General features: G+C 38.8%; 1 protein-coding gene across 1 annotated transcript in view; it reads right to left on the reverse strand.

The window, feature by feature from the left end:
- Positions 1-2910: 2910 nt before the first annotated feature.
- The window catches only part of LOC139761759 (uncharacterized), a 119641-nt gene continuing 104336 nt past the window's right edge, over positions 2911-18215 (reverse strand). Inside the window, exons 29-37 of the mRNA XM_071686194.1 lie at positions 17596-17724; positions 17176-17342; positions 16324-16452; positions 13237-13399; positions 11561-11743; positions 11271-11411; positions 10793-10906; positions 10281-10415; positions 2911-5274 (exon numbers count right to left, since the gene is read on the reverse strand). Coding sequence (XP_071542295.1) covers positions 5213-5274; positions 10281-10415; positions 10793-10906; positions 11271-11411; positions 11561-11743; positions 13237-13399; positions 16324-16452; positions 17176-17342; positions 17596-17724 — 1223 coding nt within the window. The 3' untranslated portion in view covers positions 2911-5212. The remainder of the gene's footprint in view (positions 5275-10280; positions 10416-10792; positions 10907-11270; positions 11412-11560; positions 11744-13236; positions 13400-16323; positions 16453-17175; positions 17343-17595; positions 17725-18215) is intronic.

The following is an 18215-nucleotide window of genomic DNA, read 5'->3' on the forward strand; positions in this document are numbered from 1 at the left end:
GAAAGTGAGTTGCTTGTTGTTCACTGATGATACAGCGCTGGTGGTGATTCAGGTGAGAAACTGCAGAAGTTGGTGACTGAATTTGGTAAATTGTGCAAAAGAAGAAAGCTGAGAGTAAATATGAATAAGAGCATGGTTATTAGGTTCAGTAGGGTTGAGTGACAAGTCAATTGGGATGTAAGTTTGAATGGAGGAAGTGAAGTGTTTTAGATATCTGAAAGTGGATTTAGCAGCAGATGGAACCATGGAAGCTGAACTGAGTCACAGGGTTGGGGAGGAGGTAAAGGTTCTGGGAGCGTTGAAGAATGTGTGGAAGGCAAGAAAGTTATCTTGGAGAGCAAAAATGGGCATGTTGGAAGGAATAGTGGTTCCAACAATGTTATATGGTTGCGAGGCATGGGCTATAGATAGGGCTGTGCAGAGGAGGGTGGATGTGTTGGAAATGAAATGTTTGAGGACAATATGTGGTGTAAGGTGGCTTGATCGAGTATGTAATGAAAGGGTAAGAGAGATGTGTGGTGATAAAAGAGTGTGGTTAAGAGAGCAGAAGAGGCTGTGTTGAAATGGTTTGGTCACATGGAGAGAGTGAGTGAGGAAAGATTGACAGAGGATACATGTGTCAGAGGTAGAAGGAACTAGAAGTGGGAGACCAAATCAGAGGTGGAAGGATGGACTGACAAAGATTTTGACCAATTGGGTCCTGAACATATAGGAGGGTGAAAGGCGTTCACGGAATAAAGTGAATTGGAATGTGTGGTATACTGGGGTTGATGTGGTATACTAGGGCTGACATGCTGTCAATGAACTGAACCAAGATATGTGAAACGTCTGGGGCAAATCATGGAAAGGTCTGTGGGACCTGTATGTGGATAGGGAGCTGTGGTTTTGGTGTATTACATATGATAGCTAGAGAATGGATACGAGTTGATGCTGCCTCTCTGCATATGTTTCCTGGTGCTACCTTGCTGACATGGGATGGTGATGCTGTTTCTTGTAGGGCAGGATGGTGCCAGGAATGGATAAATGTGAGCAAGTATATATATATATATATATATATATATATATATATATATATACGTGTATGTGTGTATGTGTATGTGAGTAGATGGGACTTTTTGTCTATTTTTTGGCACTATCTCGCCAATGCAGGAAACAGCGATCAAGTATGATAAAGAAAAATGAAATATGTATAGAATGTTATTAAATGTAGAAAGGAGATAATACTGAGAGATTAGGGCATTTGTTTGAATGGAAATGGAGGATGCATAGTTTATGGTGAATGTGGGGCTGCATCAGTGGTTTGTGATGTTATCAAGGATGTTTAATTTGGTTATGGTCTTTGAGTGAGGAGTGGGTCTTTGGTATTATGGTTCGGTGAGGAGCATGGGAGATAAGTCCTTTGTTTGCAGATAACACTGCTTTAGTGGCAGATTTTAGGGAAAAATTCGTGAAGTTCCTGACAGAATTTGCATGAGAGCATGAAAATACAAAGTTGAGAGTAGATATGAACAAAAGTAGGGTAATATGATCCAACAGGAGGGGTGAGACAGGATGGTTTAAGTGTAAGCTTGAATAGGGAGGACCTAGAGGAAGTTGAATACTCTAGTTAGTTATAAGGTAGAAGAGGGGAATGAGATTTTCATACATAAAGGAGTATGTAGAAGGAAAAGTCAATGTCTATTGAAAAAATGGGCATGTTTGAAGGTATGATAGAAATCATATTTTTGTATTAAGTCATGGGCTTTGAATGCAAAAGAAAGAGGATGGGTGTGTTGAAAATGTAGTGCTTAGGGACAGTTTGTAATGAGAGATGGGTTGATCATGTGAGGAATGACAGTGTAAAAGAGGGATAGAGGGCATAATCTACTCAAGAGGATATTTTGCATTATTATAATATAGTGGTATGATGCGATGCCAGTGGACTGAATTAGGGCAGATGAAAAGGTCATGGTAAACACTGGAATAGTCTTTGAGGTTTGGTTGTTGATGATGCCAAGTGCTTAGGTTTTGGGAAATTTTTCATGACAGCTAGAGAGTAGAGGTATGCAAATGAGGGTGTTTGCCTTTTCCTACAAATCTTCCTTAAGGCAGGAGAGGCAGTTGGTTATAAGAAAAAGCAATGATGATAGGGTAAGGGAGAGGTGTGTTAGTAAGAGGAGTATGTATGAGGGAGCTGAAGAGGGTGTGCAAAAATGGTGTGGATATATGGAAAGGAGTGAGGAAAGGATGACTAAGAGGGCATATATGTCAGAAGTGGAAGGGACAAGGAAAAGAGGGAGACCAAGGAGGTGGTGTAAGGATAATGTAAGACATGCTTAGAAGGCTTGGGGTCTGAACATACTTGCTATCAGTGGGCTGAACCAGGGGAGAGGAAATGTTTAGGGAAAACCATGGAAAGGTCTCTGGGGTCTGGTTGTAGGTACGGGCTGCAGTTTCCGTGTATTATATGTACATAAGTAGAAAGTGGATATGAACAAATTAGGCATTTCTTTGTTCATGGTGCTACTTCATTAACATGGGAAATATTGAATATGCAATGAAGAAAAAATTGATAATGGTAATGACAGTAATATGCTCTTGAAACAAACGACTTGGGCTTTCATGGAAAGATGCATATTTTTAATGTGTTTAGTCACTTGTGACTTGGCAGAATAGTCAGAAACAGAAGACTGAGCCTTTGAGAAAAAGATCCTTATCTGGATGCTTCTGTTTGCACTTTTAGGAAATGATGATATTGGAGAGGACTATTTTTAGCCTCATGCTCCCACCTTTCTAAATCACCTTTTTGAGATGTGTGGGTAGTTTTCGTATTTCCTTATTTCTAGAGTAGTTGGTTCACATGACATTGAAAATATTTCTCATCAGTAATTAAGCTAGAAAATGCTTGTATGGAAAATGAAACACTTCAAATTTGTTTAGATTTTTATCTCCTTATAAATAAGATCCTAGAATAATACTGTATAAAAGGAATTTAACTTATAGTTAAAGCTATGAACTTATGGCAGTGATTCTTTAAAGTCTGTAAACAAAACATAGAGGCATTGATTATATAATTAGATCCCAAATTTATTACTTAAAGTAACTAAAGTTCCTCTTAGATTTTATACAGAGTTTGTGATATAAAGAACTTTATATCAAATCAACACTAGAGGTCAGTAAGTACTCTACAGGATTTTGTTCCAAAATAATCCACCATAAAGTTTCTTTTAAACCTTGTTAACAGTGAATACTGTATCATGGTAAATTCTGATGGATGATTGTCAAATCTCTCATGATATACGTTAGTGGTGTATGTAAGTAATTATTATAGTTATACAGACTAGTGATGGCAAAATTATTTGATAAAATCTTTACCAGTAAGTAGCATACTCCTATCCAGCTAACATATTACAAACTTACCAGTATTTTTGCTTTATCTTTGTTATCAGCTAGGATTTTTTTTTTTTAGCAATTGCATTACTGTCTGATATACTAAAGGTTAGAGACACTGGTACTGAAAAGATAGATTTTATTTAGCAATTTTGAATTCGTTATTGGGTAATCTCCTGTCTTTGGTGATTTCATGACACATGCTCAAATTAGAATTAACTAGTTATTCATGAATAGGCAAATTTAACAAAATGTCACATTTTTCATGCAGATACATACAAATTTAGCTCATATTCAGGACCCTTTTTGAATATCTTTTGGTGGCACTATATCCTAGCTGTGTTATATTTATTACTTAACATTATATAAGCATATTATTGCATTAATATGAACTGAAATGTGTCAGGATATTAGTTTACATTATACATTTAAGTAAATCCTTAGAGAACTTCTAGAAAAACATTTTCATCTTTGTAAGAAGCAAGACGATAGTTTTTTGGTGTAGAAAATCTTTATTGTTCACAACAAAAAATATTTTATAACATTAGGAGAATTTTTAGCATAAATGGCTGTTATTATCAGGATAACCATTTGATTGCTTTATGTTGATGTAATGATGGAAGTCTTACAATAATGCAAGTAATTGACTTTTTGCTTTACTAGAATTATTTTGGTAAGAATTTTTTTTAAATATTACCATACTCCATCTGCTTGAGGCTTTATAGAATGTAAAGAGTCACCTTTGGCAAGGCTATACCATCATCTGCTGATGAAGTACAGTCTAGTCAAAGAATTTTTAGCTGCAGAGGAGTCCATCCTGTCCCTGCTGCTGGGTGTAGTACAGCCTTAAGGCTGTAGGAATCCCTAGATAGGGTGTCCTGGGGTTAGTCCCAGGACCCCCTTCTTGAAAATGGGTCTTGGAGCTGTTATTATTCATATACTTTTTGCTGAGTGTTGTAGTTTTAGCTAAAGTGTTTAGTGTTAAATTAAACTGGCATAATGTAATGTCAAAGTGGATTAGTTCTTAGGTATCATGGATACTACTGTGGGAATGTATTATCCCTGATCTATTAACTTGCATATCTGGAAGCTGCTTCTTAACAACTAACTACCCATTTATCATCATTTCATTTTTCACAGACCTGTGCTTCCAAAATGGTCATTGTAAATGCAGCACTGTACATGCAGTATTAGTAAGGATGCCCTTTCTGTTTCACGAAGGTTATCTATTATCTTTTTTATCTTACGCAAAAGTTGTGAGTCGACACTGCTGTGTATCAGAGTATGATGAGCTTAGGTTAAAGTGATAAAGATTTCAAGAAAACACACCTTTCTTGATCATAATTCAGAGGAGTAATGAAAGTAAATGAAAAGTCTAAGAATAGGACACAACTTGCATACCCATGGAGAAAAATAGTTTTGACCATTGTTTCACTGGTACTTTCAGGTTTGCTTCTCTTATGTTCTGTTTAGTTGACACAATCCAGAGTCAGACTCCAACTTATTCTTTGTCACTGTGGTGGCATCTGACAGACTTTCCATCCTTGCCAGCTGATCATGAGTATGTGCCTTCTGTCTCTTGTGTTAAGCGAGTCCACTGTAGAAAGTTGCATCCATCAGCACAGAAATAGCATCACCCCGCAAGAAACATCACCTCTTTCAGACAGAGCATAGTTTTGTATATTTTGGCACACACACAAACTTGCAGAATAATGGGCACTATTTTCATCGTTGCTTAGCAAGTTTCGTAAGCAATTGTCACTTCCTACCTATTACTCAACAGCTGGCCACTTCCATTTTTCAGTTAACAATCACAAATATTTCCCATCCATCAGTAGAGGAATCAACTCAGCTCAACAGGGATGTCAGACCGTCCTCGATGGTCACTTGACGCAATGAATGATACTGCCAAAATAAACATGGATTGATGTTATATGCTTTATATAGGAAGATGACATATTGATACTTTAGTATAAAATTGCAGTGTAAGACACTAAATACAAGAAAGTTGATTAGAATTAGTGCCATTATATTCAGGAAACTGACAACTGTTAAGGATTCAAGCAATTTCTAGCTAAATATGGCTTCACTGTGTTAAATCTCATGTGATTTGAGAGATTTTAAGATTTTATTTTTAGATTTCTTTGTAATAGGTCCACTATTGAGAAAAAGAAATGAGTAAGCCCTAGTTTCTTTAGGTAGTATAAGCAAAATCTAAATGGTAACATGCCTAATCCCTTAAACTGTTTTTAAGGACAAGATCCCCTTGTGTAAGATGCATCTCCTACTCTGCACTATTCTTAGCAAGTCTATATCTTGTCTTCGTTTTCTCTCTATCTCTTACACACACGAGCACACAACTTTGACATACACTCAGGTTTGTAATGAGGAGTCTGCACATCAAAGAAACAACTACATTGTCAATATTTGCCAGTGATTATTACAACTTGGCATTAGCTCCCTCTCAGCATATCTAGCAACCCTATTGCCCCCAAACACAGTAGAGGAATATCAAGTAGCAGAGTGCCTTCAGCACCTTTAAACCAAATGCTCTCACACCCAAAGATCTTTCAGTGCAACTGTACAAGTAGTTCTCCCATGAATTACCTACATAACCATTATTAGTACTTCACTCAAACAGTCTAAACGCCCTACACCTTGAAAGACAGCATATGTCATTCCACTACCCAAATCCATCAACCCACAGTATCTTAATATCTTGCACCCTGTTTCCATCTCTCTTGATAGCCTACACCCTGCTTCCATCATTCCAATCTCCAGTCTAATTTGTGCAAGTTTTGTGTTTGACTGGGCCAATGCTGACATTTTTGATTCAGTAGACCCTCGGCACTTTGGAAACATGAAGTCTTCCTCCACTATTCACCTCCACTATTCACTGCCTTACCAGCCTCCTAGACTTCATTTACCAAAAGCATAAGACCTTGGTGGCACTCATCAACTTCTCTACCTGACATATGGCATACTTCAGGGCACCAAGATGGGATAACTCCGCTTCCTGATCCTTATCAGTGATCCTCTGAGAGACCCAAACCTCTGCTGGAAGTATGGAGACAATGCTGCCTTTGGCATCACTCAACAGAATTCTCCTGACTTAAGCATATCATCAACCTTCAGGAGTGGACTACTTCCAATGACATCAATATTAACCACACCAAGACCAATGATGCATGTTAACCTGGGTGTAGACAAAATCCAGCCCCAGACGTCATACAAAGCCTTGATATCCTCCGGGTAGTCAGAGACTTCGAACCTCTTCATGTCACAACAGACGACAGTTTAAACTAGAAGTGTCATGTCAGCATGATCATCAAATCTTCCTCATTCCGTTGATACCTTCTCTGCTGTCAATGGAGCTCAGAAATGTCTATACCATCTTTCTACTTAAGCTCACCAGCACCCATACCTGATCCTTATCACTAACAGCTACACAGAGGGACCAGCAAGTAACAATGCAGAAAAGGGCATGCAGAATCATCCTATACCATTTTACACCAACTTCCAAGAGGCCTTTATCCTGCTGAACCTGTGCACCCAGTCCGACCAATAGGAGCAGCTCTCACACTCGCATGGCAATATGGCAATCAATTGCTGACACCCCATCATTACAGGAACCTCCTCCTGCCTGACACCCCTCCACCATGGACCGCTGTTTGTCATCATTATTAACTTATTCCAGTCTGAGCTTGTACTGACAGATGTAAGGACAGTCTTATACCATTTTGAATGTCATAAACTATCCATGAACAAGTGCATAGCTGAGCAAGTAAACAGCTCAGCTTTGTTAGGTGATGTAGTAGGTCAGCTACTTTATTAGTGTACTTGATCATAACTTAATGATTAACTAAGTGCATAATGTATAAATCATTGTATTTACACTTTAAAAATTCCTGTATGTCTGCCACCTTCAATGTCTATATGTACCTCATTAACATGCATATCTAATGTGTGGAAATATCCAGCCCACCTTGATGTGAAGCTCTTATATGATTACAGTTAGTTAGCTAGTTACTTTCATGGCCTCCCAGTTCTGTTATATCTGCTATACATCAATTGGGTGTTTCAGCTGAATGTCTACCTAAATTCAGTGAACTGTTATTTATATTATTTATTTTGTTTTACACACACACATATATATACCGTTGGATTTTCCAAGCAGTGGTTCTTTCCCCAATTTTATTCAGGTGCTTTACTTGTTATTTCTGTACGTGTGTTTTGTCAGTACATATTTTATTTGTTAAGGATGGGGTATCTGTGAATAGTTTGCTGAAGTGTGAATGAGGTGTAAACTTTTTTTTTCTACTTTTGGATTGTTGGTTTGTCATGGGGTCTCTTAAATGTGCATGAAGGGTCTTGGAATATGTTGAAATGGATGGGTGGTATCTATAGCATAGACAGCAAATTGTGACTCGTGTTTCTCTGGGGAGTATTGCTTCCGATGGCTATATATTTGATGGGATGGAGCTCAAATCTGAGTTGGAAAGGCAGATGTCTAGTGGATGATGGGATATTTTAGTGTGTATCTGTTTTGTCAGTATTATATTTGCTGGATGGGAGTATCTGTGAGTAGGGTTTGCTGAAGTGTGAGGAAGGGGTAAGGTTTTTATTTGTTCTTGGGTGTTTGTGGTTTGTGGGCTAAGGTAGGCATGAAGGTTCTTGGAATATGTTGAAATGGTGTTTGTTGTGTTGTATGAATGGATAGATGATGTCTGGAGCATTGACATGAAAGTGTGACATGTGCATGTCTGGGGATTGTTGTTTCTGCAGGCTGTATGTCTTGTAGGTTGTCGTTTAAGACTTGAGTTAGGAGGGTATGTTTCAATACATGATAGGTTAATTCAGGGTGTGTGCTTTATCATTATTATAGTTGTTGTGGTTGGGGGATGTGTGAGTAGAGTTTGCTTCACTGTAAGGGACTGTTGGTTCTGCTTAGCAGGATGGTGTTTAAGACTGAATTGGGAGCATGGGTTTTCAGTGCTTGATAGGTTGTTATAGTGTGTATGGTATGTTGCTTGTTGTGGGTGGATGGGGGAGGGGGGATCTGTGAGAAGAGTTTGCTCAAGTGTGAGGCAGAGGTAAGCTTTCTATATCTTCTTGGAGGGTTGGGAGATTGTTAGGGAGTGCCTTGGGTGGGAGGTCTTTAGAGCTGTCACTCTACAATTGAGTACCGAGCATTTTGAGGTGGGGTTGTACTGGGAGGTTTTTTGTTTCATTTTGTAGGTGTTGAGTGTGTGTGTGTGTGTGTGTGAGCTAAGTAGAGTGATTGTTCTGAATGCCCCAATTTATGTTATTTGCAACTTTTTTATCTTTGATTTTGAATGGGTGGAAAACTGTGGAGATGAGGCAGAATTTAAAATGGAGCAGATGAATTATTTGTTAGTGATTCTTTATCTTGTCCAAACCTTGTATCATTTACTTAGCTGCTTTTATGTTGTTATTGGTGTGGGAGTGAATATTATGTACATGTCCTATGTGATGCATTGTATGGTTTTGTTGAATGGGAGTGATTGTCCATTCAAAGTGACTGGAGAGTGTGACCTAGATTCATATCTGTCTGGTGTTAAAAGAGTGAAAGGAGACATCTGCGGAGATGCTGACATTCTGTTCTTGGTGAGTCGTTGTTCTGATTGTGTAATATAGTGATGCATGTGTCAGGGTATTTTGATATAGGTATGTTTGATTTTTTACATATTTATTCACTAAGTAAAGGCTATATAGCAATAAAAGCATACTTACTCCATTCACCTGAATGCACAGTAAGGCAGTAAACCATTAAGAACTTACATATAAGTATATTTTCAAATATTTTCTAATTTTATTCCATAAGAATAGATATACTGCATTATTAAGCAATAATGAAATGTTTCATTGTACCTCATATTCATCAAAGGTTAAAGCCTATGCATAATATTAAACTACATTTGTTCTAATTCAACAACAGCGAAAGTTAAGTATGTAATCTCTCACATTATCTAAAATCCACAAATTTTAAAAAATATAAAAAAGTGATTAGATTTGTATAATGGTTACTGATATGGTAAACTAATGATGGTAATAGAATTACATTTTTTATGACAAAGTGAGATATGGGAAGAGAGTGAGTTAAATGAATGGGGAAGGAGCACATATAGCAAACAGGTAACAGAAGACCTATTGACATGCAACAGATCTATTATCCTTTAGTGAGGTTTCATGCTGAAGGATTAACAAAATTTGATTCCATTAAGTAATGGTAACTTACCAATTGAAAGTATTTAAAGCCTCCTCTTAAACAAATCTATTACTGTGGCATTTATGACATTAGCAGACTGCTTACCCAAAGTTTTAATTGAAACCAATTATTTAAAAGTTTTCCCTTTGTTACTGTGAAGCTTTTTATCTTTTTAACTTCTTGCCCTCTGTATTTAGGTCTAATAGAAGTTTTGAACAATTTACTGAAGACCTCATTATCCATGAGACACTGAAATTAACCAGTAAGCAGTTTGCCACCTAGATATTCTTTCTGACATGGTGATAGTTTGGGTATGCTTTTTACCCCCAATTCTTTTTTCATAGATATATGTAACTTGTTTCCTTGCAGAATACTGTCATAATGAAGCCTTTTTCTTTTGACAAGTTTCATTTTCATACATGTGCACTTGTTTTGCCTGAGCCTTATCAGTTGTATATCAAAATTAACTTTGGAGCTTGCCTAAGTCCCTTTGTAAATTTTAACAGTTTAGGTCACTCCCTAAATAACAAATTTATTCAGTTATGAACCCCACCCTTCTGGCAAGTCAGTCACCTGACATGCATCCTCTGTTATCTTCCACTAATATGTGCTCATACATGTGTGTGTTTGAGAGAATTATGCCTTTGATTGCATGCTTAGGCACATGAACACCTATACTCACCATCCTTCTCACTACAGGTGGGGCCCAACCAGCCTGGAATGCAGGAGCAGTGACCAGTGATAGGATGGCAGCTACCACCATTGTGACACTCGCACAGTTGTTGACATCCTGGCCCATACTTTCCTGTTCCACATGCTGAAAAAGACATGTGCATTACACACACACATGATTATGTGTAAACATAAAGCATATGCATTTGCTGTTTTCTGCACAAACTAGGTATTGCCAGAGACAGATGACTGATCCTTGGCAGGAAAAACATTCCTGTTTGGCTCCATCCTTTTTAGATTTTTCTTTACGGTTAGTATTATAGGAGGGGTCATTTTGCTGTCGTCTTTTTCCTTCTCAAATGGAGCCCAAGAGCAGCTGTTGGTAGGTCAGCAATTTAAGCTGGTGCAAGCTGAACTGCTGTGCATTGTATTTTGTCAGAAAGACAATTGTGATGTAAACTTTGAAGCATATGGGTACCTCCGTTGGTGTAGCAATGTTACTTAGCAACCTAACCTACTTACGTGTTGCACAGTATTCCCCCATAGTGCCAGGTGGGCACTGACATTCCCCGGTTTCCTTGTTGCATGGGTAATCTCCACACTGGCACTTCTCACGACAATATACACCAAACATTCCTGTAAACACATTGTACAAGTTTGGTGACTCTGTTGTATCTATTATTTTTAGCATAGTGAAAAACTGGGTGAGAGACTTGGTCATGTTTGGTTTTGATATTAAGGTAATTTGACAGTGCAAAAAGCAGGCATTTTTCATTGATGTCATGCTTGATTTATTTTAGTTGTCAGAGTGTTATACTGAAACAGAATTTATCATCATTTTGACCTGAGGGGCAGAACAAGTTCTAGGCTTCCATAGGAAGGGGTATGATAGAATGATCATAGGACAGTACAGGTGTGGAATGATTAAACTGTGGGTGTTACAGTACTGTGATTATAGAGTACCATAGTATTTATGTTACAGGGAAGCGTGTAGACTGACCTTTAGGACAGATTTCAGCACAGGTTTCTCCAGTGTATCCTGGGGCGCAGCGGCACTGGCCTGTCTGGGGGTCACAGGTTGCACCGTTATGGCACTCGCACACACTGGCACAGTGTGTGCTGTAGAACCCTGCTGGGCACTCTGGCAACGATAAGGGAACTTTAATGCAACTGTTGCTTTTCTGTTATACTGCTACATCTACTAACATGCACTTTGAATCATGAATTGAGCAGTCTACTAACTAACTATCAAATAATCAATTCAGTTTGTGGTGAGTGTGACAGACATACCCAGTTCACAGTAACGACCATAGTGGCCTGGTCCACAGTCACAGCAGCCGGAATAGCGGTCACAGGATGCATTGTGATGGCAGGCACAGTCCAGTTGACAGTTAGGGCCATAACGGCCAGGGCCACACTCTTGACTACAGTCTGGTCCAGTCCAACCTAACCCACACTGACACTCGCCTGTTGCTGTACGTAACAAATGTATGCTGTTAAGGAACTGGACACTACATGTCAGGTAACTAATAATTCTTTCACTTTGTTGACAAAATAGATTACATGATTTTTTTTGTAACTAAGCAACAGCAACTTTGAAAGATATTCTGACATGTAATTTCCTTATAATAGTATGGCATTTATGAGGCTTCTCAGTCTTTCACTTAATTGACTAGGTCAGCTAACTGTACATTTCTTAATTTTTGCAATTTCTTAAACCCGTGCAAAAGAAAACTCGAACTCTCACACATGGTAAAGTCTAGGGCGTGTATATATGTGTTTATGATCATGGTTAAGAAATTGTATATATATATAATATTATGAGACATATGTGAAACACAAGTAGTATGTAATAATCACACACACACTTTAAAAGGTGACCTTGACACATTTCAAAGTTGGTCTCATACATGGTTAATTAAGTTCAACCTGGGCATATGTAAAGTAAAGAGGATGAGGCAGAGTTAAGGAAGACCTCAATTTGTTAACTGTGTAGCAGGAAATAAGCTTCAGGATTCGTTTTGTGCAAAGGAATTGAGTTGATATCACCCCCAATCTGTTGCCAGAGTCCCATTTTAGAAGAGTCAATGAGACATACTGTCTTCTGACAAATTTCTAAGTAGCTGTCAAGTATATAGATAAGGAAATGTTTAGCAAGCCGTTCATAATCTACAAAAGGCCAAAACTAGAATAAGTTTCTCAAGTTGGTTTCAGCACGTATAGAAAGACAAAGAGCTAATAGAGGAGGTCTATAGGAGGGTAACAAACGTGGTACCAGAATTAGGAAAATTGGGCCACAAGGAAAGGCTAGAAGCTTTAGATTTGCCCACCTTGGAAGAGAGAAGTGTGAGGGATCACCTAATCATAACCTTAAGTTTTTAAGACAGATTGATGATGCACTGTGACCAGTTATGCAAGAGATGTAGGGATATAGCAACCAGAGGCCATAACTTGTTAAAAATGATATAAAGAAGTAAGCTTTAGTGTAAGAGTGTTGGGTTAATGGAACAGAATGACTGAGGATATGGTTAATGCAGACAGCATAAATAAGCTTAAAAAGTTGTATGACAATAGAGACTGTTCAAGAGATGGGTCCCCACAAGTGTAAAACTCCCTCTACGTACAGTACAAATAATTAGTTGAAAATACTAGACAGGTAATTACTCAGACACACACACTCACACACACATGGCAACAGAAGTAGAGGATTGCAGTAGTTTACATATTATAGTTCATTAATTTTGACATGAAAGGTAAGCAATAGTCAGTATGTTGAGCTGAATGGATGATATATAATGTAGAGTTTTTAGGCGACGGGTGATCTGCAGGTGAGGGGCTTACTTAAGACAATAGACTGCTACACATTTGCATGTTACTTGGATGGCTAACTGATGTCACAGTTACTTGAAAGGCAGGCATTTGAAGTCAAAGTTATCCAAAAGGCAGACACATGATGTGGAAAATACCTGGGTGACAGATGGCATTGTTGTGGCAGCGACACTGAAAGGCACAGCCATAGCCCCAAGTATCCTTGGGGCATGTAGTCTCACAGTGGGGTCCCATATATCCCGCGGGGCAACGACACTCCCCGAACCCACTACATACTCCACCATGTTCACATCCACATGTCTGTCATATATGGCACAAATTGATATACATGAGAATGTAACAGTGAGATATGGTATTTTCAGTTTTTGTATTTTTATAATTATTATTATACATGATCACTGCTTCCCGCATCAGTGAGGTAGTGCCAGGGAACAGATGAAGAATGGCCCATCCACTCATATACAATATATACTCAATATATGCACATACACATACATGTACATACCAGTATATACATACATATACATATCAACATATATGTACACACACAGAGACATATACATATATACACATGTACATATTCATACTAGCTTGCCATCATCCATTCCCATCACTACCTCGTCCCACAGGAAACAGCATCGCTACCTACCACTTGAGCAAGGTAGCACCAAGAGAACATTTTTTTTTTTTTTTTCAAACTATTCGCCACTTCCCGCATTAGCAAGATAGCATTAAGAACAGAGTACTGGGCCTTTGAGGGAATGTCCTCACCTGGCCCCCTTCTCTGTTCCTTCTTTTGGAAAATTAAAAAAAAAGAAAAAAAAAAAAACGAGAGGGGAGGATTTCCAGACCCCCGCTCCCTCCCCTTTTAGTCGCCTTCTACGACACGCAGGGAATACGTGGGAAGTATTCTTTCTCCCCTATCCCCTATCCCCAAGAAAACACACACACACACATATATATATATATATATATATATATATATATATATATATATATATATATATATATATATATTTTTTTTTTTTTTTTTTTTTTTTTTTTTTGCCGCTGTCTCCCGTGTTTGCGAGGTAGCGCAAGGAAACAGACGAAAGAAATATTTTTTTTTCATACTATTCGCCATTTCCCGCATTAGCGAGGTAGCATTGAGGAACAGAGGACTGGGCCTTTGAGGGAATATCCTCACCTGGCCCCCTTCTCTGTTCCCTCTTTTGGAAAATTAAAAAAAAGTGAGAGGGAAGGATTTCCAGCCTCCCGCTCCCTCCCCTTTTAGTCGCCTTCTACGACACTCAGGGAATACGTGGGAAGTATTCTTTCTCCCCTATGCCCAGGGATATATATATATATATATATATAAAGAAGGAATAGAGAACGAGGCCAGGTGAGGATATTCCCTCAGAGGCCCAGTCCTCTGTTCTTAACGCTACCTTGCTAACGCGGGAAATGGCGAATAGTATGAAAGAAAAGATATATATATATATATATATATATATATATATATATATATATATATATATATATATATGTATATATATTTATTTATTTTTTATTTTGCTTTGTCGCTGTCTCCCGCGTTAGTGAGGTAGCGCAAGGAAACAGACGAAAGAATGGCCCAACCCACCCACATACACATGTATATACATACACATCCACACACGCAAATATACATACCTATACATCTCATTGTATATACACACACAGACATATACATATATACACATGTACATAATTCATACTGTCTGCTTTTATTCATTCCCATATATATATATATAATGTTGGACCGACAAATGTATATAAACCACGGGTCTGTTTTGATCCCTGGGTAGGGCGTCCTGCTACCTAGGTCACACGGAGGTTAAAAACACACACACTGGACTTCTAGTGCTTCTGTGTGTGTCCCAACCTCTAATCTCTGTGGGGATAGCATGGATTTTAATCTTGCTAAAGTGTTTCTTTATATTTGAAACTCTAGCAAAAGAGAATGATTGCTGATTCATTAGCTTATACAAAATTTGTTTGATTTAATAGAATTTTTTACAATGTTCTTGATTTATCAAATATTGATACAATAACAGTTACTGATTTATCTGATATTAATACAGTATAAGTTTCTGATTTATCTGATGTTTATACGATATCAATTCTTGAATTATCAGGCTTTTGTATGTCGGTTCATGATTTTCATTTACTTCTTCCCCTAAAATTCTAAAGTATTATAAACACTGGAACTCTTGAGTAGTAAACCCAGCTTTATTAAGTAACACATACTTGTGAGTAGCACACTGGTTACATAACTATAAATGTTACATTGTTGTTTACTAATATCCCCAAACCTGGGACATTATTTCTGTTTTCCTACCAGTCTGAAACAATAATTGACTAAGCACACAGAATTTTCCACTGTTTTAGATGAACAAACATTGTGTAAATGTACTTATAACTTTATGTGCATTCTTAGGGTCATGAATCACAGTAGAGAAGAATGTTTCAACCTGATGGTGTTTTCAACTATGGCAAAAACACACAACTTTCTTCATACTAGTCAGAGAGTACAGTACCTTATATTGAGTGCTGGTGATGGTTTGAATTTAGAATATGTGTATGTGCTCATAGTAATGCAGCTCAACACAGAAATAAACTGGCAAGCTGAAAGTATATCTTTAGCATGTTTTTACATTGTACGATAAAAGGAAGGTTGCCCTGGTTGGTGTCCACTGCTTATAATTTGCAGTGAAGTGTTTCACCTCACTAATTAGCTAGTGGACTGCCATGCATGGCTTCAGTTGAGACAGAGCACAACAAAATTATTTTTATTTTGTTAAAGGTGAACCAGAAAGACTTTATTACACCTACATCTGGCTTTCTTATTTATAGGTTGAGCAAAGTACCTTACCTGGTTACAGGTGCGGCAGAGTGATTCACCCGGTTGCAGGTGCAACAAATTGGCTCGCCTGGTTTTAGGTGCAGTGGAATGGTTTTCCTGATTTCTTATGCAGTAGTGTGTTGCCCCTTGTTACAGTTGCAGCAGAGTGGCTGACTCACCTTGTAGTGGGTGCAGCTGAGTGATTCACCTGGTAACTGGTGTAGTAGAGTGGCTCATCTGGTTACAAGTGTATTAGATTGGCTGGCTCACCTGGTTGCAAGTGCAGTAGAATGGCTTACCTGGTTATAGATACAGCAGAATGGCTGGCTAACATGGTTACAGGTGCAGCAGAATGGCTCACCTGGTTACAGTTGGAACCATAGGTGCCGGAGGGGCAGGGAAAGGAGCAGGAAGGACCATAATGACCATCACGACACTGACACTGGCCACTCACAGGGTCACATGTCCCGCCATTGTCACATTTACACTTCTGTAAATACAGTCAACGTTCAGCAAAGATGGCACTACAGGTCTCAGCATAATACAGTAACCTCCATTCGAAATCTCAACGACTAAAAGTCCATCCCCCCTTAGAATTTTAACACATATATCTATGTATAGATTTTATATTCATATATTTGTTTGTATAGGTATTTTCACAAAACCATGTTTATGACTTCCATGCATAAGTAGATTTTCATTCATATATCTGTTTGTATAACTATTTGCAACATACATTTGATATTACTAATGATATTTGATCATGATGATTGGTGAATCTGTGGATGTTTCCTTATACTATGGTGTATGATTTCATGCCCAAAAGGTATATGTCCGTCCATCTTGTTCATTCGTATGTGCTCCAGTAACACACAAGATTTGTGTATGGTAATCATTTTAGAGTGGACCAGATACTTATCATGAGCTGCACCTGTTCTTCTAAGTCTCCAGACCATCATTACTTGACATGCTCTAGGGAATAACAATGGCCTTTTACATGTTTACAGACAACCCTGTTACTATGCCCGTTTACCTGTATACAGTCATTGCCCTTATCAGGCCCTTTTACCTGTTTATGGTGGATGCCCTTACCAGGCCCTTTTAACTGTTTGTGGTCAATGCTCTTAACGGGCCCTTTTACCTGTATATGGTTGATGCCTTTACTGTGCCCTTTTACCTGTTTATGGTCAGTGCTGTTACTGGGTCCTTTTACCTGTTTACAGTCGACACCGTATCTGCCCCTAGGGCATCCTCTGCGACACTTGCGGCCCCGGAGCCCCGCAGGGCAGAAGCATTCGCCCGTGACTGGGTCACACAAGGATGATTTGGCACACTGACACTCCTGGCTGCATCCCTCACCCCACTGTCCCTCGACGCAATCTGTGGGAGCAATGCCATATGAGGGCCGAGAACATGTTTGTGGGAGCAGTAACATGGGCATGATTTGATCCCGTCTGCGGGATCAATGTCATACGAGGGCTGTTATTATATGGTCTGTGTGATTGATATACCATGTCTGTGTTGTGTTGCCCACATCAATGTCGCCCCAATGATCAATAAAAGGGTCAAGGTCCTCACACTTCACAAAGAACAAGAGTGCATTTGGGGTTTCGGAAGTCACACCAGAACTTACATTCGTGGCACTGGTGGCCCTCACGGCCTGGAGGGCAGGCACAGTTCCCCGTGACGTGATCGCAGGGCTGGTCTGCCTCACAGGAGCACCTCTCCTTGCAGCCCTCCCCGAAGAACTCCGGGGAACAGACTGGAAAAAGGATAGGAAATTAAGATAGTTTAGAACATTATGGTTATCAACAAGCACTTGAGATCAACTAACAAGATGCATCATTCTTGTGAGTACAATGTATTGTCGTTCAGGAAAGAAAAATGAAGAATTGATTTTCATAATTTGGCTAGGTTGTTTCATGAATATGAGTAGGTGGAACCCACTGCTGTTGTTCTTTAGTAGCAGTGGTGGATGGCAAGCAAACCACCAACCAGGAGGTTACTCCCACCTGGATTTTTGGAGGGATATTGTCCATGGTGTGTGTAGTGAGCCAGCACCACTGCTGCTGCTGTTGCAGACTCCCATTCAGGCCCAGGTTGCTGTCTTTCCTTATTTCCTTACCTCAGTCACACACTTTTTTCATATAACACCACTAGACAACTTGTAATTCCCCACACATCAAGATATCTTTTCCTATCCTTACTTTCCAAACTCTAGTTTGTGGTAGTACAACCATTACAGAACTCTGA

This window comes from Panulirus ornatus, chromosome 41 (genome assembly GCF_036320965.1).
Source record: "Panulirus ornatus isolate Po-2019 chromosome 41, ASM3632096v1, whole genome shotgun sequence".
Lineage (NCBI taxonomy): Eukaryota > Metazoa > Arthropoda > Malacostraca > Decapoda > Palinuridae > Panulirus > Panulirus ornatus.